This window comes from Dysidea avara, chromosome 3, assembly GCF_963678975.1.
Source record: "Dysidea avara chromosome 3, odDysAvar1.4, whole genome shotgun sequence".
Taxonomy (NCBI): Eukaryota; Metazoa; Porifera; class Demospongiae; order Dictyoceratida; family Dysideidae; genus Dysidea; species Dysidea avara.
Window position 1 is genome coordinate 40,505,946 of NC_089274.1, and position 23,559 is coordinate 40,529,504.

Below are 23,559 nucleotides of genomic sequence, written 5' to 3' on the forward strand. Positions count from 1 at the left end.
ATACTGATTCCTTAAAATGTGTTAAATCATACGTCAAACATTTACAGGGCACCTTAGATTTCTAGTAATATGGTATTCTGAACTTTTGTGTCACATCATGTGAGGTTGAGGCAGCAAGTTGATGTACGCATGTGGTACTGACCTTATGTAGCACTGACAACTTTCTTAATTGTTTATTATTATTGTAATGCCTGCCAATCTTGGGTCGTATAGAGAGTTTGCCTTATGCACACTGTAGCTTCAGTCACATTCTAATGATGTAGTTGAAGTGCGACTTACCTGTATGTACCCCAATAGTACGTGGTGTTTTACTGTCTTACTATATGCCAGTTGTATGTGTGCCATAGAGAAGGCTACTAACAGGATTGTGAAAGTGTGGCTTGGAGAAACGTCTCCTGTATGTGTACATGAGTTACTTACGTACTTTGTAACAATTGTGTGCCATTTTCATGTGTATTTTTTTTGAGTGTGTCCCCTGCATGCATTGTCTGAAACATAAGATTATTAGTTAGACATCTTGAAATTGGTATCTGTACATTAAGAATTAGTCGGTCCAAATGGATTTGTACAATACACTAGTGAACAAGAAGTCTGCTAGCATGGAGTGTACCATCATAAAGAAGTCTGGCTTACCAGTTGTTAGCCTGAGTTTGTAATGAAAGTGGCTAACAAGTTATAAGCCTTATTTCACCACATAGCTGTATTTTGAGACACCAATTGCAATGTATCAAAAATTCATAATAATCATGCATGGTAAGTACATACTGGAAATGTTTTTAGCAACTGTCATGGCAACAGTTGCTAAGCAATTGTTGGCAGGGATTACCAAATTTATGAATTTTGCTTTTTTTTCCCCTTACAGTTAATTGTGGTCATGTCACAAACTGAAGACTTGCTAGGAGAGATCGATGCAATTATTAGGTAAGCTGATGCAAATAATTGCGTATGTAGACTTTAGCTTATTGTCATTGTATATTGTATAGGAGGAGAATAGCATACTCAGTTTCAAGTACCATCCGAGTTCTAAAGAAAATTGAAAAATATATCATTATACAGTACTGTTACTGTCATTGTACTGTATGACTGTAGTACTTTTTTACTATTATATTATACACGAATCAATGTCACACCCCATGCACCTACCCCAGATTGGGCAACGGGTAGGAATTTGCAAGGGACTAACTCATCCCCAGGGTAGGGGCATTTGCAACACTGATCACCATATTGTTAATGATTCTCGAGATAAATAATACGAAGTAGTAGAGATTTAGAACTCGAAGTTGTCCCCAGGGTCTCGGTGAGTAAATTGCCTTTGCAATTCCATTACCTGGGGTAGGTAGGGAATAACATTGATAGGTACATTATTGTACAGTTGGTGGCTCAATATTTTATATTCATACTTATTTTTATCATGTCACTACAGCAGAAAATGCATGTGCCAGTATGTGTGTAGTCTTCAGTCTTTCATCAGCTCATACACTTGTATTTATTATAATGTGACACCTACCCAATCGTAACTCATATTACTATGTACTTAATTTGCATGGCAGTATTTCTGCCTTAGCGGGAGGCATACATAATAAACACTGTAATGCAGTATTTCAGATAGAATAAGCAGAATTTCACAGCATCTTCCCACAAATAAAAAAGTTTGCAGTTAAATTCGTATATAGAAGAACCAATCCCAGTATAAGAATTTATAATTATCATAATGATTGTTCTGGTATTGGGCTCTGGCCATGGGTTGAATTTTCAAACAACAATATTTATGTAAAATTGTGTAATGCATATGTGACCGGATTTGCGAAAAGGGGTCTTCCACACACATCCATTTCTATGAACTTGGAAGCCCATAGCTCAGTGTTCAAGGAAGGTACAAACTTGCAATTTTCTACATCTATTAACTGACGTTGGTACTCACTACTCTTCAAATTTCAAGGCAATGACTTTTTCCAATCTGAAGTTATGAATAGCCAAAGTTCACAAATTGGATGTGTGTGGAAGACCCCTTTTCGCAAATCCGGTCAATTTTTCTTCTTTTTTTAATGTTCAGCTGTATTATTGTACATGTACAGCATGTGTACATGATAATTGAAGGTATATAGTGGGCTGATTTTGCTGGCAATCCCATAAATCATAATGGGTAAATTTTAAATCATAATAGACTGAATGAAGCCTATTGGTTTCGTGTTAATGGATTATAATGTGAAATTTCAAATACAAATTGTGCACTTATAACTTGACATGTACAATATTTATCCACTGCAGTGATACAGAATATAGATTATCTAACTAATGGGGTAATATCGGCCGGATTACTTTGTTATCAGTGAAACAGTCAATTATATTCCAATAGAACAATCACTAGCTAGCTAGCTACCATCCATTATGTCTCTTGTACACAGTATGATAAACTTAGTAATACAACTTACCATACAATGCAATGTGTGTTTTGTAAATGTGCTAGTATGCGTGTTAATTTTAATGTACCACATGAACACTGCAGCTGTTTAATAAAAAAGGTTGAGCAAGTATTGACAACATACAGTATAGATAATTATCACACAATAATCAAACATAATAAATTCAAAAATTAGATAGGAATCATAATTAGGCCACTCCAAGTCATACCTTAGTTTCTGGTCACTCCCTAGCCAACAAAAAGGATGCGGACGGGCGGATGATCAGGACTATAGAATCTTACATATACACCAGTAATATAATATACTGTGATAACACACTGTATAGTATTATTATTTGCTCAATTTATCTTGGTTTTATTAACCAACATTCTTATAGTCACATACTTATGCTTCTGCAAAATGCACTAGGAAAATTGTTGATGGCTAGTTATACTGCTTTAAAAGAACTGAGCACAACAATGTATAGCTAAGGACTATATTATAGGAATTAAAGGTCTGCTGATGTACGTATTGTATATAGCTATAACATGTTTTTACTTTCCAAGTGTAATGTCTTATTAGCTACGTATACGCTAGGAAAGTATCTAAGTGTTCAAATGATCCAAAATGACATTAAACTATTACGTACACACCAGAAAGTCTCCATTCAAATGTGAAGTCTTAGCCCACTATCTGTTTCCAGCCTTCTTTTCAGTGAACCTAGAGAAAAGTAACTGTCAAAGTTTGAATCATTGAGTGCTCCAGGCTATAGTGTTTTTCATTTATCATGTAAGAAGTTAATGTTTAAACTAAGAATTGCCACTTGTCAGTGTAGGACTATACAGTTATTTAGTCATGGAAAAGTTGAAATTTGAGCTCATCGAATGTTACCAGCTTTCAAATCAGTGTACCTGTGTTCAGTGATAAGGAAGTTGAAATTTAGAAAAGTTACTAGATTAATCATTAGAGGACTACGTACATCTGAATTGTTAGGAAATTGAAGCTATCTGATGTTATAGTTAATGCTACATATTGAAGCTACTTTGGTTACTGGTAATGGAAACATTAATAATAGGACAAAACTACAGGGTGTATAGTCAGAAAAGTAACGTTTTAGTAGTGCGGCATAATTATACCTAATATTAGAGTTAAGGGTAGAGTGACCGTCCTATCAGAGTATCTCAATATTTTGCAGTGTTAAAAAAATTTGTGTCCTTGGTTTTCACATGCATTTAAGTACCTGTAAATAGTCCTCATAAACTGGGATTCCAGGTTTTCCATGCAGGCGGGTGACCAGAAACTAAAGTTTGACATGAAGTGGCCTTAAGGAAACTGTAAGGCAGAAGTTAGAACCAAAAGTTAAGTTAGCACTATGTATTATATTGAGGAATTTTTTTAATTTTGTTAACTGTATTGTAGTAATATTCAAATTCATTGCAGGTATATACCATGTATACACTAGTCATGATCAAAATTTCAGATGCTCACCTGAGTCACCTTATAAGCTGGTGGCTGTATTAGGCTAGATGATGTAGATTATTTTTCACAGAGGATTATACATTTGGCTCATGGGTGGCACAATTTCAGCAGATGGTGACCTGATCAGACAGACTTCACTGTGTGTACTATTACAATAGATTATGGATAACTAGTTTTAAGCCCATTGTAGAGTCAAGCAGCTGCAGTTTAACATTTTAGAATCCATGTGAGTTTTTAGCTGCTTCCATGTGTATAATGAAGGAATTGAAGTTGAGACTGAAGTGTTAATGTAGACCTTATATTGTACGTAGACCTGTATGCATACATGTAGACCTTTTATTTTTAGAAACAAACCATTTGGCTTGTGACCAAAATTAATGCGAATCACGACATCCGTAGATCCAATAACATGCAATATGATTAACACCAAGTTAAATATTATAAATGATGTATAGTAGGCTAGGTAATTATATGGTTAACAGCGGCGTTGAGAATCTTGCTTAGCTTACGTGTACAACACTATACAACTTTATTGAGTTTCAGATTCCTTACAACTATTTTAACATACAGTACATGAAAAAGTACTACAGTCATACAGTACAATGACAGTAACAGTACTGTATAATGAAACATTTTTCAACTTTCTTAGAACTCGGATGGTACTTGAAACTGAGTATGCTATTCTCCTCCTATACAATATACAATGACAATAAGCTAAAGTCTACATACGCAATTATTTGAATCAGCTTACCTAATAATTGCATCAATCTTTCCTTGCAAGTCTTCAGTTTGTGACATGACCACAATTAACTGTAAGGGGAAAAAAAAAGCAAAATTCATAAATTTGGTAATCCCTGCCAACAATTGCTTAGCAACTGTTGCCATGACAGTTGCTAAAAAACATTTCCAGTATGTACTTACCATGCATGATTATTATGAATTTTTGATACATTGCAATTGGTGTCTCAAAATACAGCTATGTGGTGAAATAAGGCTTATAACTTGTTAGCCACTTTCATTACAAACTCAGGCTAACAACTGGTAAGCCAGACTTCTTTATGATGGTACACTCCATGCTAGCAGACTTCTTGTTCACTAGTGTATTGTACAAATCCAATTCTTAATGTACGGATACCAATTTCAAGACGTCTAACTAATAATCTTATGTTTCAGACAATGCATGCAGGGGACACACTCAAAAAAAATACACATGAAAATGGCACATAATCGTTACAAAGTAAGTAACTCATGTACACATGCAGGAGACTTTTCTCCAAGCCACACTTTCACAATCCTGTTAGTAGCCTTCTCTATGGCACACATGCAACTGGCATACAGTAAGATAGCACATACGCACACAATTACCCAAACACACTGTGACACTACCAAAAAGCTACCATTACAATCTCCTTAACGTATGTAAGCCAATACTCCAACAGTAAAATACCACGTACTATTGGGGTACATACAGGTAAGTCACACTTCAACTACCATCATTAGAGTGTGACTGAAGCTACAGTGTGCATAAGGCAAACTTTCTATACGACCCAAGATTGGCAGGCATTACAATAATAATATAATACGTAACTGAAAGTTGTCAATGCTACATAAGGTCAGTACCACATGCGTACATCAACATGCTGTCTCAACCTCACATGATGTGACACAAAAGTTCAGAATACCATATTACTAGAAATCTAAGGTGCCCTGTAAATGTTTGACGTATGATTTAACACATTTTAAGGAATCAGTATAACAAGTGTTAAGCCTGCTAGCTACTTTCAATGAAACATGATTTTAGCAAGAACATCAAAGAAATTTTTGATCACATTGAATAGTAACAAATCACTTTCAATGGTAGGTATTAATGATCACATCTAATGTACAATATAATGTGATCACCCAGGCTTATATAGCCTGTCAAATTTTGACCACTTTTCAAAAGTCTGACATATGTATAATAATAACTTTCTCGCCGAACATGATAACAAATTAACATTTCGACCACTTGTGTGGGAACTTTACAGAATTGTTATAACTTATAAAGAAAATTAAGTATTATGCATTTTTTGGGCTATAAGCCTGGTTTTGTCAGACTTGGTCACATATCCAGTCAATGGCTCACCAACTGAACAAACTCTTTGGGATTCTTGACCGAGACAACCTCTTGTCACTTTACTTGGACAACTGTATACATAGAAGTAAAGGCATCCAAACACCATGATTTAACACACCTTGTTTGTTTACCTGGAGTAGTCATCGTACGCAGGGGACTGCACTACTAAATAAAGATGTACATACTTATTTGAATGAGTATTCAACAGTTACTATAGCAACACCCACACTGATAATTTGGTGAAATTGATGGTATTATATGCAACACTATATGGTAGCTACCTTGCCAGTAACAACTACTGTACCATAGTACACATAAAAACTTCACAGCCACATCATTTACCCTTCACTACTCACATTGTCACATACTAACACACATAAACAGACTACACTAAAACATGCAGGCAAAACCAAAAATAATTTGGGTTGCTGTATGTGTGGTCACACCTACTGGCCCAGGTACCAGCACTGGGATTAGAGCTGAGCGATAGTGGCAATCAATCGATTATCGTGATAGCTATTAACAATCGTGATCTTGATAGTATACTATCGTGCTATCATGATTACTCATTCATATCTGTGCTTAGTCAAAAATATGGATAACAAAAGCAAACATGATAGTGTTGAAGTTCAGAAAACTGTATAAGACTGGTAGCTTGAACGTGGACAACAAAGATAACAATTGTAATACTGACACATAACATTTATTAGTGGAGTGTTAGAAAAGCAGATAAGTGGTGTGTACATAACTGGAGTATTCATGTGCTGTATACGTGAAGTTGAGTGTCTTTAATAACTGCTAATAACTATCGTGATACTACCGTTATCGTGATATAAAAGTTACTATCAATCGTGATAGTGATAGTTATACTATCGCTCAGCTCTAACTGGGATACTCCTGTGCACTACTCAGGTGCTACAGTATAAGCATTCATGTACACGATAGGGCCCCCACAGGAGTGCTTTACAAACAAATGTGTGGGTACACAAAGTTTCACTATTATACGAGACATGCAAAGTTTCTTTCTCAAGAAAACAACAACAGTGACAACAACCAAGCACCAGGAGGATTTGTCTGCACTGACTCATAGTGCCTGAGTAGTGTACAAGTGTCCCAGTGCTGGATAACTGGATAGGTATGACTGTGCTAGCACAGGCGAAGGATCTGTGTGTGTGTGTGTGTGTGTGTGTGTGTGTGTGTGTGTGTGTGTGTGCATTGCATGCATGCGTGTATGTGTGTGTGTGTTTGATACATATATCATTACATATGTACACAAAATGGCCATGGAAGAGGTTACAAAAAAAATTAAGATTCTATAGCTATGTAGCAGACTGCAGTAACCTGCATTGCAAAACTGTTGAAAACATTTCTGTGCGGAAAACACAAATACACAGACTTTCAAGAGAGCACAACAAGATAGTACAACTGTTACTATAGTACAGCACACATGTAAGCCATCAATCTGTGCAAAAACAAGTCCATGCTTTCTGCTACGGAATACCAATTCTAGACACATAAGTAGTCATGGATACTAAACATGTAAGGAAGCAAAGGGTACATATCACTTGCCACTAATGTTAAACACTATAAAAACCGCCCCAAGTGTAATATAAAAGGTATGGTCAAGCATACCTCACAAACATTTCTGCTTCTTTTGAGGTTCTGAGGCTGCAATTTTTCCATATGCTACTGTGTGATTGACTTGGGATCAGTCTAGTGTAAGCCTTTTTACAGACAACTCAAACATCCCTCTTTAAAGGTAGGGACGTAGTGGGGTTTCAACAAGCTTCTTTGTCCCAGCACTGGGAAATTTTAGTGATGCACCAATTAATTGGTAAATAATCAGAAATCAGTTTATCAGCAATATCAGTAACAGTAATTATTAGCAGATTACTTAGTTGATTAACTTTACTGCCATTGTTTTCATCAGAAATAAAATAACAAAAATGTGTGAAATTTTGGCAAACATCGGATCGGTATCGGCCATTGATTTCAATATCGGCTAATGGGATAAATCTCTTATTGGCACATCACTAGGAAATTTGACACTAGAGTTTGTTAAATCCCCTGCCCCACCCTACTCCAAGGTGGGGAGGTGGACACTGATAGGTGCATAACACATGACAGGTACATTGCTCTCAACAATGAAAAAAGAAAGCCTACACTTCAAGTATCAACTAGCTATAAGCCATACCCTATTTATCTGCTAATGTGGAAGCCAACCTCAGTGGTAGCAGATATACCTGTGCCACTACTAGCTGCAGACTGATGAAGCAACTCTTGTCTGTACCCAAAGTTCAGAAGTTACAACCATAGATTCATGTTCCAACACAACACAAGCGGGGAAATGGGAGTGCTTCTTAATTTTCATCAGTCTAGTAAATGATCTAGCAACCATAGACCAGCTCACTGAAAGGCATAAACTTGCATGGGTAGGATGGAGGCTAGGAGCTATACCCATGAAAGCTGGATCGTACCAGGGGCGTAGCCAGGATTTTTTTGAAGGGGGGTTCCAGCACCAGCATTGAGTTACTAGAAGCAGGGGTCTGGGGGCGCAGCCCCCAGCCGCTGAGAGACTTTCAATATTTTAATAAATTAAAACTCAGCAAATTGCTATATTTTATGCAAAAAGTACATTAATTATGATGCATTAAGTGCCCCTGGGATGAAGGTAGTACTAGATAAAGTCACCTAGTGGAAACAGACAGCATAACACATAGAGACACATATAGTAATCTGTAAGTGATGGTTATACCTCACTGTGGTATAGGGGCCACGAATCCACTGATACAAATGACAATCAAAACAATATAACTATACAAATATGCATAGCATGAATTCATTTCGCATAACACAAGTGATAAATTACTGGAGCTCTATATCTTTAAACACTGCACACCAAAGCTATAGCATGCTAAGTTTTGCATTTAATGTTGGAATGTCTGAAAAACTTCATATGGACATGGATATTTACATGCATGTTCTATTAGAGTATACCTGACTGCTCTATTAGAGTATATACCTGACTGCTCTATTAGAGTATATCGATCTTTTTAACAAGTTTTGAAGAGGGCTCATGTTACCTCTGTAAATCCTTCCCTGAGAGATGAATGTAAGTTTTATCAATTGTTGTGCTGTGCCATTACATTATATTGCTCACTTATTTGTCCTGCCACACTAAGGCCACACCAAGTCAAACCTTAGTTTCTGGTCACCCGCCCGCATGGTAAACCTGGAACCCTAGTTTATGAGGACTATTATTAATATTACAGGTGCTTAAGTGCATGTGACCCAGCAAGACACTTATTTTTTACTGCAAAAGATCGAGATACTCTAATAGAGCAGTCAGGGATTCCAATAGAGCAGTCACACTACTCTTAACTCTAATATTAGGTATATATGCCACACTAATAAAATGTTTCTAACTATAGCTAGTTTTGTCCTTGATTATATAGCTGTTCAGATTATAACTGTTACTAATGCTTCTGTAACCAAAGTAATTTCAGTAGCATTAACTACTAGCCCATGCAGATGGGCCATAGCTTTAACTTTATAATTCAAATGTAGTCCTCTAATGATTAGTCTAGTAACTTCAAATTCCTTATCACTGAACACTACAGGGGTATGGAAAGCTGGCAACATTCGGTGAGCTTAATTAAACTTAAAACTTTTCCATAATTAAAATTAGATTGGCAAGTAGAAACCCTTATAGTTTAAACATTCCCAGATGATCACTAAAAAACACTAGTCTGGAGCACTCAATGACTCAAAACTTTGACAGTTACTTTTCTCAAGGTTTACTGAATAGAAGGCTGGAAACGCATAGCTAGTGGGCTAAGACTTCCCATTTGAATGAAGAATTTCTGATGTGAAAATAGAAGTTAAATTTCATTTTGGATCATGATCATTTGAACAACTTAGCTATAAGTCATAGTAATACTTTCCTGACATAGCTAATGAGACATTTATTTCATCTGGAAAGCATAAGTAGCTACATGAGCAAAACATTTCCTATAGTATATTCTCAATAAATAAATAAATATATACTTAAATGCTATACATCAGTGTATAGCTAGCCATGATCCATCAACAACTTTCCTAGTGCATTTTTTGCCGAAGCACAACTACTTATGTTGTTGGTTAAGTTTGACTAAAAACAAAATCAACATGAATTTGCTAAATTGAGCAAATAATAATACCATACGGTATATTGTCACAGTAGCGAATCTATAGTCCTGAAGTCCTGATCATCCGCCCGCCCGCATCCATTTGTATGCTTGGGAGTGACCAGAAACTAAGGTATGACTTGGAGTGGCCTAAATGGTGTGTTAGGATCCTGCTTGCAGAAGTCTAAATTTTACAGGGGGGTTCCTGAACCCCCCGGAACCCCCCCTCCCTACGCCCCTGCGTACGTACCAAGGTACGTACCCCTCTTCCCCTTTATAGTGAGAATTCACCTTCACTCAGCTTCTGGTCTGGTTCAGCAACTGAACAATCATTGTCATAGTCACCCTGACTCACTTCTCCACAATCGCTACCACGTACCCGGTCATCACGAAAACACTTGAATCAGTATCCACTAGAGAATCCTGATCTACAACAGTACAAGCGCCCAGATAGTATCCGTATATCCTCTACCAGACACTTCGACCATATAGTTCAAAATAAGGCCTTGTGCACTATTGAACTATATGGTCAAAATAAGTACGAGAATAGGTTGCGTATTTCGCAGCACTACAAATATTCAAAGGTAAACGAAAATAAACGGAAAGAGGTGGAGAAAAAGAAACGGAAAGAGGTGGAGCATGTAGATTGAGTCGAATAAGCTCTAGAAGCTCAATGCGACTATTACAAGAATTATCACTGCTGTTGGTGGAGATCTTCATTTGGTCATCTGGACAAGACTGTTCGCCAAACTTTCCACGAGACATACTGGGCGGGGGAAACACCACGATACCCGAGACGATACCAGAAGGAACAGTAGTATTAGCTCCATTCCTTACATTTACATGTGATGGGTACATCACTCATGTTTCTGTTGGCTATGAAGTGACTAATATGACATCTAACCAAACCGTATACTTGCAGTTGAGGAGGAATGTTGAGGGTACGAAATATTCTCTTATTCATGAAGTGATGCTTCCTGTAGTACCTGATGGTACTAGAACTAGTATCCTTCGTGACTATAAACTACCCAATATGCTGGCAGTACGAGAGAATGATGTCGTTGGATTTAGAACACCAGAAAATTCATCTGTGAGGGTCCTCATTGATGACAGTCAAGAAGCAAACAGGTCACTTTATGTCAATGAGAATTATGAGTCAGATAATTTCAGTACTTCAATGATCAACGGGACTCCACAAATATCTGTAGCTGATGGTGAGCACTTGCACATGTCTGTAGTAGTAGCAGTAGTATACAATGCTCACTGAGTTGCATGTATGTACTGCTATGGATCTCTCTCACATGCGCACAAACACACACAGCATGCACACAAACAAAAAACTGAAGCAAGCCTTTGGCGATCATGCTTGGGACGCCTGTGTGCCACTCAGGTGCTGTGCATGCAAATCCTCGGACTAGTAACCTGCAGGCCTGTCTGTGTCATACTTGCATGTGCACATTCACACGCACACACACACACACACACACACACACACACACACACACACACACACACACACACACACACACACACACACACAGATCAAGTGACATATTGCAAAAATCTAGGTCACAGGCTTCATCCCTAGCATGCATTGGCACAGCTACATAAGACATAATTATGTGTTATGAGAATTACAGAGCACAGTGAAGCCACCTTTATCTGACCTTTCATGACCATTTCACCCACATTGATCATTAATCACTACATTTCTCTAATACATTTCATGCTGCTATATACATACCACACCCTCTAGCTTAATCTACTGTGTAGCTGAGTAGCAAGATCAAGATACCCTAATACAGCAGTCACAGCCACACATGCATTTCATAGCTATGCTCTAATAATAATCTAGTGCAATAAATAACAAGGTTGGGTACTATGCTTATAATAACATTAATATTTTAATTGGCACACAAAGGTTAAAGTTTGAGGTGAGATCACATATGGCAAGAGTGCACTGTGGAATAAAGCAGTTCAAAATAAGGTTAGATGACCCAGTACAAATACTGTACCATCATTGCACTACATTAATAAAATTAATATGCATTTACAACAGCTCACTGGCTTCTCTTTTATATAGAAAGAAGATGTGTTAGTTTACTAGATGATATGCAGCCAAACATCAACAGATCACAATCTATTGGAATTTTGGCTAGTGTTCAAGTATTCTTTCCAGACATCAGATTTCAGTGTAATGGCATTATCACTCGGATACAGACATGGTATCAAGTACGAATTGGATCAAATATTGTCAGTACATCAATTCAGTTTCAAGTATGGGTGCCTGTGGGTAGCTCACATCAGCTTGTGTCAGAAGTGACAATTCCATCTGCTTTGGATGATAGAGTAATAACAGTTGATAATCTAACGCTACCATTTTATGAAGGCAGTATAGCTGGTGTTTACATATCAAAACCTGACACTCTGTTTACAAACATTTCTATAAATGTAAGTGCATCAAGGGAAACCATAGAAGGGTACTATCACTTCACTGATAGCAGATTATGCACTACAACTAATATTTTTGCCGCTGACATCCTTGCAGCTCTGTTCAGCCCTGGAGTGGCAATATTATATAGTAAGTTATTTGTATTTGTGTAGTGAACACTAAATGTCATTTTAACTGCTCAAGTTTTGCCAGTGTACATATAGTTATGGTACATAGTTTGATCTTTGAAAGACTAGGTGCAAGTTTGACACAGCGTAAAGTAGGCGAGCATGTATGTAGCTACCGTCTCTTCTAGGTTGTTATGGAGAACTGACATTAAAAAATACCATGCAGTGTCTCACCAGCAGTGTGATGGAAGTGATGCAGACCATGGTATTGCTATAGTCCTCCACTCCCCCCATCATATTAGTGGTGATCTTGGGTGCTCTACTGACGTTGATGATCTGACCAGCAATTACTCTTGTACATAGCGTTTCAACAGTTTTACCACCAAGTCTTACACTTGAGTATCCAGGTAGCCTCCAAATAAACTGAAGCACCCTTGGAGTCATGGCCATGCAGTATTTAAGTGGGAAGTTGTTATAACATTTCTCACTTAGGTGGCCTCTATCATTGATGACACTTTCATTTGGTCATTAGATTGGAGACTTTTATGTTGACTTTCTCCTTTTGATGAAGTTATCAAAACACACAGTGCATAGAAAGCCAGCACACCACACTTTAGGTACATTGACTGAAAGAAAGAAAATGAGATTCTCATGCATACATAGCTGTGTTCCCTTTTACAAATAGATTTTATACTGCAAATGTGGCAGCCCACATGTGTACCAAAATTAATTTGAGTTAAATTGCCCTTATAAGATACAAGCCCTCAAAGTTGGTGCGTAATTGTTATTATGTTGTGTTCATATTCTGCTTTGTACTTTACTGGTGTTTAAATATGATACAACGAAAATCATCATGGAATCCTGATCCTTGTTTGGAGTAATATTGTCATACAGTATTTGTAAATGTGACTGGCTGAGCAGAAAATGGTTGTTTTCACACATTCCTCGAATTTCATTATATTACTTTTCTCTGCTATCTATATATAGTAACAAAGAAGTAGCCTTCTCTGCTATCTATATATAGTAACAAAGAAGTAGCCTTCTCTGCTATCTATATATAGCAACAAAGAAGTAGCTTGCCAAAGTTTCAGTCTTTTATGATGAATATTCTTGGAGTTATAGTGATAGACAGTTGGAGCAGCAAGAAATTCTACTTGTACTGCAATGATACAGTGAAAAAATTAATTAATTGATCATAACTCATGGCTGAAACGATTTACAAAGACGGGAATCGGTTCAATCTGTTCACCGAACTGGCAGATCCATCAAGGTATAGCATTTTTGCTATATTCCCCAGTGTGCACAACTATTTGAACACTGGAAGGATGATGGTAAACTTTATTTCTACTGCATAGCGCCCATAATTCGCATGCCATGTTAGACTTTCTTACTGTCCATGAACAGGTGAATCCAATGGCGTACAGGTTTTATTACTTTAAACTTAGTTTTATTGCGTACCGAAGCAATCAAAACATGCACAATTTTTTTTTACGTGTTGCACATATTTTTACCCATTTTTATTTTAAATACGTTTTACACAAAATAAAATTTTGCGAAAATAGCCAGTTTCACTTAGCCGGTCACAAATGGTCTTTCTGTCTCCAGATGTCAGCTTGTACTCTATCTGCAGTGGTGTTATGGTGCTGAACCAGTATATATGTATAGATTCTATTTAAGTTCAATCCCTTAAGAGCACTTGTATATTAATTACCTGTGTAGATGTCAGTGAAGATATGAGTTACAATGGTACACTAGTTCCTAAGTGTAAGAGAAGAACATCTGATGGCATTGGTGAAATGACTCTAAGTACAAGAGCTCTTGTGGTAATCATTGTATCTGCTTCAGTTTGTTTTGTTGTGATAGTAACTGTCTTGATTGTTTGCTGCTGCTGCTGTTGCTGCTACAGAAGACAAAAATCAAGTATGATGACATATTGTTTCAGTATACACATCAGTTTAAATATCTGCAGTATGAACATAATATTATAAGCTAAACTACAGTATTTTGAATGCTGTATTACAAAGTGGATATGTACGTTTAATACTGTGTGTTAAAAGGTTATGCTTCAACGAGCCATTACCATCAAAATTTCAGGATAGTTTTTGATCTATGAAAATTCTCAGTTAATCATGAATGATGCTGATGTGATACATACTGTATCTTATTCATAGCCTATGTATTATACTTAAGTATATATGTGTGGATTTTTGTATAACATTTTTTTTACAGAACCACGCAGGGCTCCATATCAAGCCAGCAGTTTCAATAGTTTATACCACGCATACTCTGAAATGAGGTTTGGAAATAGTGCACGATATGATTGCATTGATTCATCTTCAAACTCCTCTAATGTATGTGGTATCACTTTTGTAATTATTAACTGTTAATCTTTCCAGATAAACCAAGTTTACGCAAATATTCCCAATGAAAATTATGAGGTAAGGCAGAATGATGTATGTATGTTTTACTCTGCAACATTCATTGTGATTATGGACTTTACAAAATATAGCATAGTGTGTAGTGATGTTAAACAAGCTAAACCAGCATAAACTACTTCAATATATGCGCTAACCATGCTATCATTCATCCAATGTAGATCTAGGACCATGTAAAGGTACAGGCAGATCAGTGACAGTTGCAGTATATGGCCTCCTGGTAGCATCCTCATTCATTTACAACTTAGCTAGTGTCTACCCCTTCCACCCTAACTCATAATGATATGTACCTTAGATGTATTAATCAGTTGCTAGACAGGTACAAGGCTCATGAATAGCTCCATCTGTGCTGATTTTTCATTATTTGTGTTTACATTACTACTCTTTCAAATACTAAAATACACTTTTCTGCATTCCACAGAGTTTTAGTTGCAAGATTCTTCCTCCCTGTATTTACAGGCTTCTTACAGGTCCCCAGTGGGATAGTACTCACAGACAGACAGATAGAGATTTAAAATCATTGATGTGCTCTTGTGGTCAAGTTTATAGCTAATCCCATTAATAGACTTCTTTGTGTATACACTTCTTTGTGTATACACATAGCATTGAAACTGGGTCAGGTTATCTGGGTCACATTTTGTCCAGGTCATCCAGGTGTGACCTGCTTTAAAGAATATCCAGGTCTGGTTCAAATTGGATCACATGCAGGTAAAAATGGAATTAATCGTAGTCTAGTCCTGATGCAGCCCTGAGCCACACCCATTTATTATTACAGTCTGTATGCATACATGGAGCCGCACCCTTTCAGCATGTGTATTGTAGGGTATGCATGAATCCATGACTACTGGCTTACGTAGAACCTTACCAACCAATTCATCGCTTTTGTACAAGTTGTATATGTGACCAGATTTTACAAAACTGATCCAAATCGCACATCAGGCAAAATCAAACTAACACTACCAGTGGATAACTACTGTAACACTATCGTAACTAGTTTTGACCTTCAGTACTACTCGAGACTAGTTTTAACAGACATCTTTTCTGGGTGGTGTGGAGAGCTTGAATGGCGGTTTCTGGCCTTGTGAAGGACCTGGCTTGACAAGAATCAGTGATTTACTGGTGGATGGCCTGATAATGTTGGTCAGAAAATTTTTGTTGTTGATTTTGCTACCTAAGGAGCTGTAATCTCGTGTCTGGACTCCAATCGTGGTCTGCCTCCATTTTGAAGTCTATCTCTTGCCTACCCCGCCACCCTCCACCCCTTTGTGAGCACTCGTGATACTACTTCACTTATCCAACTGCTCAGATTTTCTATCGTATTTGGTGGGAAACTCTACAAGCAGCTACAAGTGCTGGAAGTGGTCTGAAAGGTAATAGATTGATGCATCTTTTCTGTAAATATCATATGCACGCTTGCTATCCTTGGCAATTTATACTAACTTGAATTCTTTAAAACCATTTATCTTGAAACTTCTAATGCATGATTTGGATTGTTTTCCAGTCAAATATAGTCTAGTATTGCAGCAGGCTAGCTTTTGTGAGCCATGCCCATATAGGGAATGTGTGATACTGTTTGTAGAACTACTCCCATTTTGGCAGAGTATTTATAATATAAAACTTACCTGTGAAATGCCAAAAATGTAGTATTTTATGCACCCTTTATTTTAATTAATCCGGGTCACCTCCAAGTCAAATCCGGGTCTGTCCCGGATTGCCAGTGGGTCACCTGTGTTAGCAGTAGTGACCTGATTCCATGCTGATGTAGATGTATATATATGCACATACAGGTGTATGTACAAGCAGTTACCATGCTCTCATATTTTTTATAGATATTAACTTGTGAGAAACTCTATAATGATCCAGGATCTGACCTAAAGAAACTTACTTCACGATTAACTCATGTGAAAATAGCTCAAGAAAAAATTGTGTTAGTTACTTGTAATACTGTACATTGATTGGGAACATTTTGCCTAGAGCTGGAAAACTAAATTTTACTATTACTCTGTTAATACAGAGAAGTTACATATGTTTATAAGCCGCTCAATTTGTGTAACAGTAACATATTCCTGATCTGCTCTTGTATAATAATGTATAATTATGTATGTATGTATAGTTATACCACGGCTGCAAGGGCTAAAGGTGTATATATCAGCAAAACCCAGTGCAATCATGGTATAAGTGATACAAATCACTCTAGGCACACCTGATAGGTGAAAGAACTAACGAGTAATCGCCCTGATATGTTTCAGTATCTGATGATCGATAATGGTTTTAATAGTGTGAACTAATATCCCTCAGAACGTTATTAATACGTCATTATGTTTCTACACACAATACCAGAAAAGTGTGATTGTGGGATCTAGTTTTAAGTTTTACCATTTTGTACTACATCAAGTAAGTAATTACTCACCTATTTGTACTATTTGTGTTGTTCCGCGGTCTGCTCAATGGGTGACATGTGTTGGGTAGACAAATCCGTATATCCATGCATTGCACAAATAATTATTTTAGCCTTAGAATATTATTTTAGTCTTAGAATAGTATTTTAGGCTTAGAATATTGTTTTAGTCTTAGAATATAGTTCAGTAACTATCAACTATAATCAAAATTTAACAACTACACTGAACCTAGCCTAAGCTGTAAACACAATTTAATGCTCCGTGTTTCTCAATTGCAAGCCAAAGTGTATTGTATCTTTGAACTGGTTGGTTATCAAAGCCATTAGCAAGCCACATTCCCATAATATTGCTCGGGAATTGAATGCCCATGGTAGAGTAGTATCTGTATATATAAAGTTAAAAAGCTACCTGTCTGTCTATCCATTTTGCTTCGTGACGCCGCTAACTCAGCAACCAAAGCATGTATCAACATTTTAATGAAATTAAGTGCTAATCATCTGGAAACTCCAAGTTTATTGTTACAAATTGCTACATGCTTCTGTTTGTTCTCTATAAGCATTGAAGGTATTGGTGTAGAGGAAAACTTGAGCTACATTCCTATCAAAACCACGAACAAACAGCTCAAGTGTTAGTATATAGAACTGTTTATGCAAAGGTCCAGGGTTTGATTCCAGCCTAAGACAACTTGTTTTCTTCACAGTGCAACCTTTTTGTGACATACTTTTTCATATGTCAGCTTTTGACGATGCTTACTCACCAATCTGTGTACGTATTGACATGATTCACACATGAAATAAAACATTTATTATTTGGCTACCTAACAAAGTTAATTGCAAGCTTCTACATGGTTTCCTTTGTCCACTACAACACTTTGAAGGCCACGATGTAGAGGAAACTTCAGCTGCATTCCGTAGTAAACCACAGGACAAACAGTTCAGCTGGTATTGAACCTCCCTGGAGTTGTTGTGGCTATTGGCAGTGTAGGGTGCAGGTTTGAATCCAGCTACAGGCACAACTTTTTTCGTTTTGTCTACCTTTTTGGTGCATACTTTTTCTGAAAAAAATTTTTTTTGCTCATAGTAAGTTCATAGCATCCTGGTGTTGCTTCACAGCATATGGGCTGTTGGAAAAGTATACAGTAGCACATATAGGACAGGCATGGGCAAGCCAATTGGGTGCATGTTTGTTTGTCTGTGTGTTTGTCCGTGTGTTCTATTAGAGTAAGTGCCACCTCCAATTCTTTATGATTTTAACTGCTTGCCTAAATTATAAAAATTAATTAACCTGGTTGTCAGAAAGTGTACACCTGTGTGTTAAGTTAATTTTTGCTTGCAACATTGTTATTGACCATGCTATACAGTTTCTGTGTGATAGGACACGTACTACTAGTGCCACATAGTTTGGACATGTGTTGATAATAAATACTGTTGCATATGGTTCTGTTATTTGCATGTTCACATCATTTTACTATTAAGCTTGCATATAGAATAAGGTTCATGTAAAAATGTTTAAAAGCATGTAATATGACGATACATGCTACACTTTAGGATATAATCTGATACCAAATGCATTAATATGTCATTGTGGTTAGTGTAAAATGTGAAATGGTCCTGCACGAAGGGCAGGTACCCATGCTAGTAAATATATACACACTGTAGGTTGTGTGTTTGTACAGTAAGTGCACATGTGTGTAATGTGAATCAAGATTTTGGACAATAAGGATTTTACTTTAAGGATACAGTTTTACATGACGTGGTAATGTATTTTAAAAATACTTACAGAATTACTGCCAGTTTGGCGTTGCAGTAACAATTCTAAAAGAAAACTAATTTTACAAACCATTTTCCTTGTGTGAACCAGAATTACACAAGCCAAGGCTACAACCTTTCTGTTAAGTACGCACTAAGATAAGTAGTAGAGACTGCGTGTAGGCCCACAGTAGAGTATCGTAGTAATTAATAAGTGTCGACCATTAGAATTTCATGCATTTTAGATTTGTACAGTTGTGCATGTTGTCACTTTGTACTATAACAGTTTAGGCAGTGAAATAGGATCGGGAGAATTTGGATCAGTATTCCAAGGAGTATGGCATAATGGCAAACAGGAAGTACAAGTTGCTGTGAAGACATTGTACAGCCATCCGTTTGATGACACCAGGATAAGGTTGATGAAAGAGGCAGCCATGGTAGAACAGTTCTTACACAATAACATTGTACGACTACATGGAGTTGTATTAAAAGGAAATCCGGTTAGAGCTACCTTGACTTGTGCTCTGTGTTACTTGTATTTTTGGTTACAGATGATGCTTGTTTTGGAGTATCTGCCTAAAGGAAATCTTCTGAATTTCTTGAAGTCCATTAGGCCAGGGTACATACATGTATAAACGACTAAATAACTTCCAATTTTTTTTAATGCTACAGAAATGGTAAATCTGTTGGACAACATGTTCCTCAAATGTTGTTGGCATTTGCTCGTGATGTTGGACGTGGTATGAACTACCTCAGTAACAAGTCCTTCATCCACAGAGACCTTGCTGCCAGGAATATCCTCCTCACTGAAGATAATGTTTGTAAAGTAAGTAGTGACTACTGGACCCTGAAAATTTATCCAGTACATGTTGGCATTACAGATCGCTGATTTTGGGTTAGCCAGAGACATTGATGATGATTACTACAGTATAAGCAATGATGCTCGCCTTCCCATTAAATGGATGCCACCTGAGGTACAGTATTGTGTATGTACTTACTGTACATATGTAGGATGCCACTACATGTAATTGTAACATTTTAATAGTGTTAGGTTAAATACTCAACTAATACAAAAGGAAAATTTGAAACTCACTGCATAAACATATGCAGCTAACTCATTACTGTGGAATTGTAATTGATTTAGGATATTCAGTTAAACATCCTTGATACAGGTTATACTATATCGGACATACACAACAGCCAGTGATGTGTGGAGTTATGGTATCCTCTTGTATGAGATGTGGAGTCTTGGACGTAAGCCATATGATGATTATGAAGCCACAGATGTAAGATATAATGACTCATGTGTATAAAGGTACATGTACACATCCAGCTGGCAAGACTATTTAAAAGTGGCTATAGACTACCACCACCACCAGGATGTCCACGAATCATATATCAGGCAATGATACAATGCTGGTAAGACTTGTTCTATGTAACACAAACTGTTGTTTTAAATGTATGTGTTATATGAGACACATAACATACACTAATTCAGCAAACATATATCTGTATGAGTTAAGCACTGCCAAGCTTGTGTACAATGAGGGAATATGTCGAAAGGCTAATACATCACGAGAGTACTGTATTAGCCTCAAGATCCTCCCCCCACCCCACCCCCCCCTCCCCCGAGTGTTACTTGCAGCTTAACATCATTGCAGCTTTTCTTGGCTGCCACCTTTGATCTCACAACTTTTTTACCCAGGCTTTTGAAGGCTGCACCCTTTTTATAGCTTAGCTGTTTTTGCAAAATTATTGCTGATGTAAATTTACTAAAATGTATGCATGTCCAACTAGCTATAGTCAAACCTGTTTATTATCAAATGAAGGACAGTGAAAACTTCATAACAGTGGTTCACAATAGTAGTGTGTTATATTAGACCAAGAATCTGCTCTGATTTTAATATGTGACTGAATATTGGAAAATCACCTATATGGGTGCATTTGACACCTAAAATGTTTAATGATCAAATCACAAACTTTATAGTGCAAATCTACTTGTTTATGGTTTTAAGTCATTCTCAATACCTTAAATTACAAGAAATTTTTTGAAATATTTTCAAAACTGTTCCCTGATCTAATTATCAACACACTAAACATGAAAATTCTAATTATTTCACGTGCACCCATATGGGTGATTTTCCAAAATTCAGTCACATATGGCATCATGATATTAAACAAAGCAAATTAACTATCTCTTTTGTGAAAGCTGAACATATAATACAAAAGCAGTACTTGAGTGTTTGATTACCCTACCTTACTTCATCCTGTTTATCCAATTGTATAAACTCCAGTGTAATGGAATTTTGCTTCTTATAATTGTGTGTGCGTGCGTGCGTGCGTGCGTGCGTGCGTGCGTGCGTGCGTGCGTGCGTGCGTGCGTGCGTGCGTGCGTGCGTGCGTGCGTGCGTGTGATCAATATTACTGTATAACTGCAAACATTGCAAACTTTTTATTTGTCATTTTACAGGCACCCAGATTTTCATTTCCGGCCTAGTTTTCCAGCACTATTACGTACAATTTCACAACCATCCTATGTGGTATTCCACTGGTTTGAGGAGGACAAACAAGCTGCTGGACCTGAATGTGATGTTATAGGAGCACATATAGAGGCTGGCTATAGTTTATATCCTGATTTGCAAAACATATACAAATAGTATAATCAACAACTGTCTATTTATCATGCATGTGGAATTGCACAGGTATAATATATTTTTACACACAGTGTAGCTATGTATTTCTCTAGGTTAAACATATCTGGCAGTGATATTTTTTTATTTAGATTGTAATTTTTACACATGCTGTTGCAACATTAGTCATTGATGGCATGTTTAGAAAATGTAGTTGTGGTTGAACGTCAGTCTAGGTCTTATGGTTATAGTTATGTAACAGGAATAATGTCATACATACATAGTAGCTATTAACAAACAAATGATTATGTAGAGACGTCCAAATCCTTGAAGTATACACTATGATATACACACTTTAGTACTTCGGTGCCATCTGTACCTGTTGCAAGTACCAGCCAGAAAATTCAATATTTGGGCTCCCTGAATGTCCCAAAGGTACTAGGAAAACAGATAGACAAAAAATAAAATTTAACCACAGTCCTTACTGACTTTGATAATTCCATCCAGCCTTATTCAATAAGAGATTTGGCAAATACAACCACACAGGTTGCCCCGGGCCACTTTTGTAGCTCTAAACAGGCCCTCTGATGACACCACTATCCTATCAAAAGGGCACAGGTGAAATCACCTTCTTATCATCAAAGCTGACCTTTCACAAGAAGCAAAGGCTACTTACTGAATCCCATTTGTTAATCTCTGATCCAAGTAAAGAGACTGAAATCAGACATTAAAATTTGTGGGAATAAGCTTTATGTCAATGACAAAGTGTATGGCCAACCTGATAGAACAGGGTTCGCACCCATTCCACTCAGTGAGACAGACCTCTGGCAATACTTCCAGTACTACCTCCGTGGATACTTGTACCCACTTCTTGGTCATGACTCGGTCCTTCAGGGCGTAAAGTCTACATACAGAACTTCAGTAAAAATATGTTTTGTATATTCATAATGATTTCCAAATCATTGGAAAGCTGGCTATCTATATAGCTGACACTATTACAGACCCAAAAATCCTACCACAAGGCTATTCAATATACTGGAAAAGACAGTGTCATGTTGGCAATAGACAACAAACTACCTTGCAGACAGACTCCAAATCCTGATAACTTAGAAATGCATGGTAGCTGTGTCTATCTCTTTTAGCGAAACAGACATTACAGTACATACATTAAAGCTTATGTACTGCCTTTCTCCTCTGCAAAACGCCACAATGATCTTGTCAACTACTTAACTACAATTACTACCTTGTCGTCTTAATTCTTGGAGTGCCAGACATCAGCCAACTATACCAGTGATTCATCTGTTTCTGTGGGTATGTCTGAGTCCCACTTAACCCAGCCAGTTATCGGAATCATCAACCCACACTTGTGGCAGCATACTTGACCTCATTCTAGCTATCAGTCCTGAATATGTGACTAATTTGCAATTGACAGTGCACCCTCGATTTACAATATGTTACATCTGACCATTGATATCATTCATGACTGGCTTTAAACACCCAGTATCATCCCTAACCACCAAGAAAGTTTTAGGTGACTGTCATGATTATAACGAATATCTATGTCTAATGTAGGCTCAACAATCCTTCTAATCTGTCAGCATTGCAGCCATGCAAATCCAGATATA

General features: G+C 37.1%; 2 protein-coding genes and 1 long non-coding RNA gene across 15 annotated transcripts in view; 2 read left to right on the top strand and 1 right to left on the bottom strand.

Moving 5' to 3' along the window:
- The window catches only part of LOC136250990 (uncharacterized), a 6,084-nt gene extending 4,966 nt beyond the window's left edge, over positions 1-1,118 (top strand). For 10 of the 12 annotated variants that reach the window (XM_066043353.1, XM_066043348.1, XM_066043355.1 and 7 more), the window contains exons 5-7: positions 348-397; positions 863-921; positions 984-1,118. In XM_066043353.1, coding sequence (XP_065899425.1) covers positions 348-397; positions 863-921; positions 984-1,083 — 209 coding nt within the window. In that variant the 3' untranslated portion in view covers positions 1,084-1,118. The remainder of the gene's footprint in view (positions 1-347; positions 398-862; positions 922-983) is intronic. The other 2 variants (XR_010698868.1, XR_010698869.1) reach the window with 1 other exon arrangement.
- A 3,171-nt stretch (positions 1,119-4,289) lies between these two features.
- Positions 4,290-6,744, bottom strand: LOC136250992 (uncharacterized). Of its 2 annotated transcripts, none has more exons than XR_010698871.1 (4): positions 6,129-6,744; positions 6,007-6,068; positions 4,633-4,691; positions 4,290-4,570 (listed from the first exon to the last, which is right to left on the bottom strand). It is a non-coding gene; the product is annotated as an uncharacterized lncRNA (long non-coding RNA). The 2 variants fall into 2 exon arrangements; XR_010698870.1 differs by having other exon boundaries at positions 6,116-6,744.
- Positions 6,745-10,740: 3,996 nt separating this feature from the next.
- On the top strand, positions 10,741-22,147 carry LOC136250983 (uncharacterized). Its single transcript, XM_066043341.1, has 13 exons — positions 10,741-11,377; positions 12,247-12,744; positions 14,442-14,642; positions 14,952-15,073; positions 15,119-15,160; positions 16,987-17,084; positions 19,591-19,804; positions 19,856-19,923; positions 19,977-20,130; positions 20,186-20,278; positions 20,477-20,590; positions 20,638-20,723; positions 21,775-22,147. The coding sequence occupies exons 1-13, from the start codon at positions 10,837-10,839 to the stop codon at positions 21,959-21,961; spliced, it is 2,418 nt and encodes an 805-aa protein (XP_065899413.1). The 5' UTR covers positions 10,741-10,836; the 3' UTR covers positions 21,962-22,147.
- The last annotated feature ends 1,412 nt before the right edge of the window (positions 22,148-23,559 follow it).

Coding starts and splice junctions, on each gene's coding strand:
- LOC136250983 (XM_066043341.1), top strand. CDS start 10,837: ATGCGACTATTACAAGAATTATCACTGCTGTTGGTGGAGATCTTCATT. Junction 19,805..19,855: donor TTGTATTAAAAGGAAATCCG/GTTAGAGCTACC, acceptor TTTTGGTTACAG/ATGATGCTTGTTTTGGAGTA. Junction 20,131..20,185: donor CTGAAGATAATGTTTGTAAA/GTAAGTAGTGAC, acceptor TTGGCATTACAG/ATCGCTGATTTTGGGTTAGC.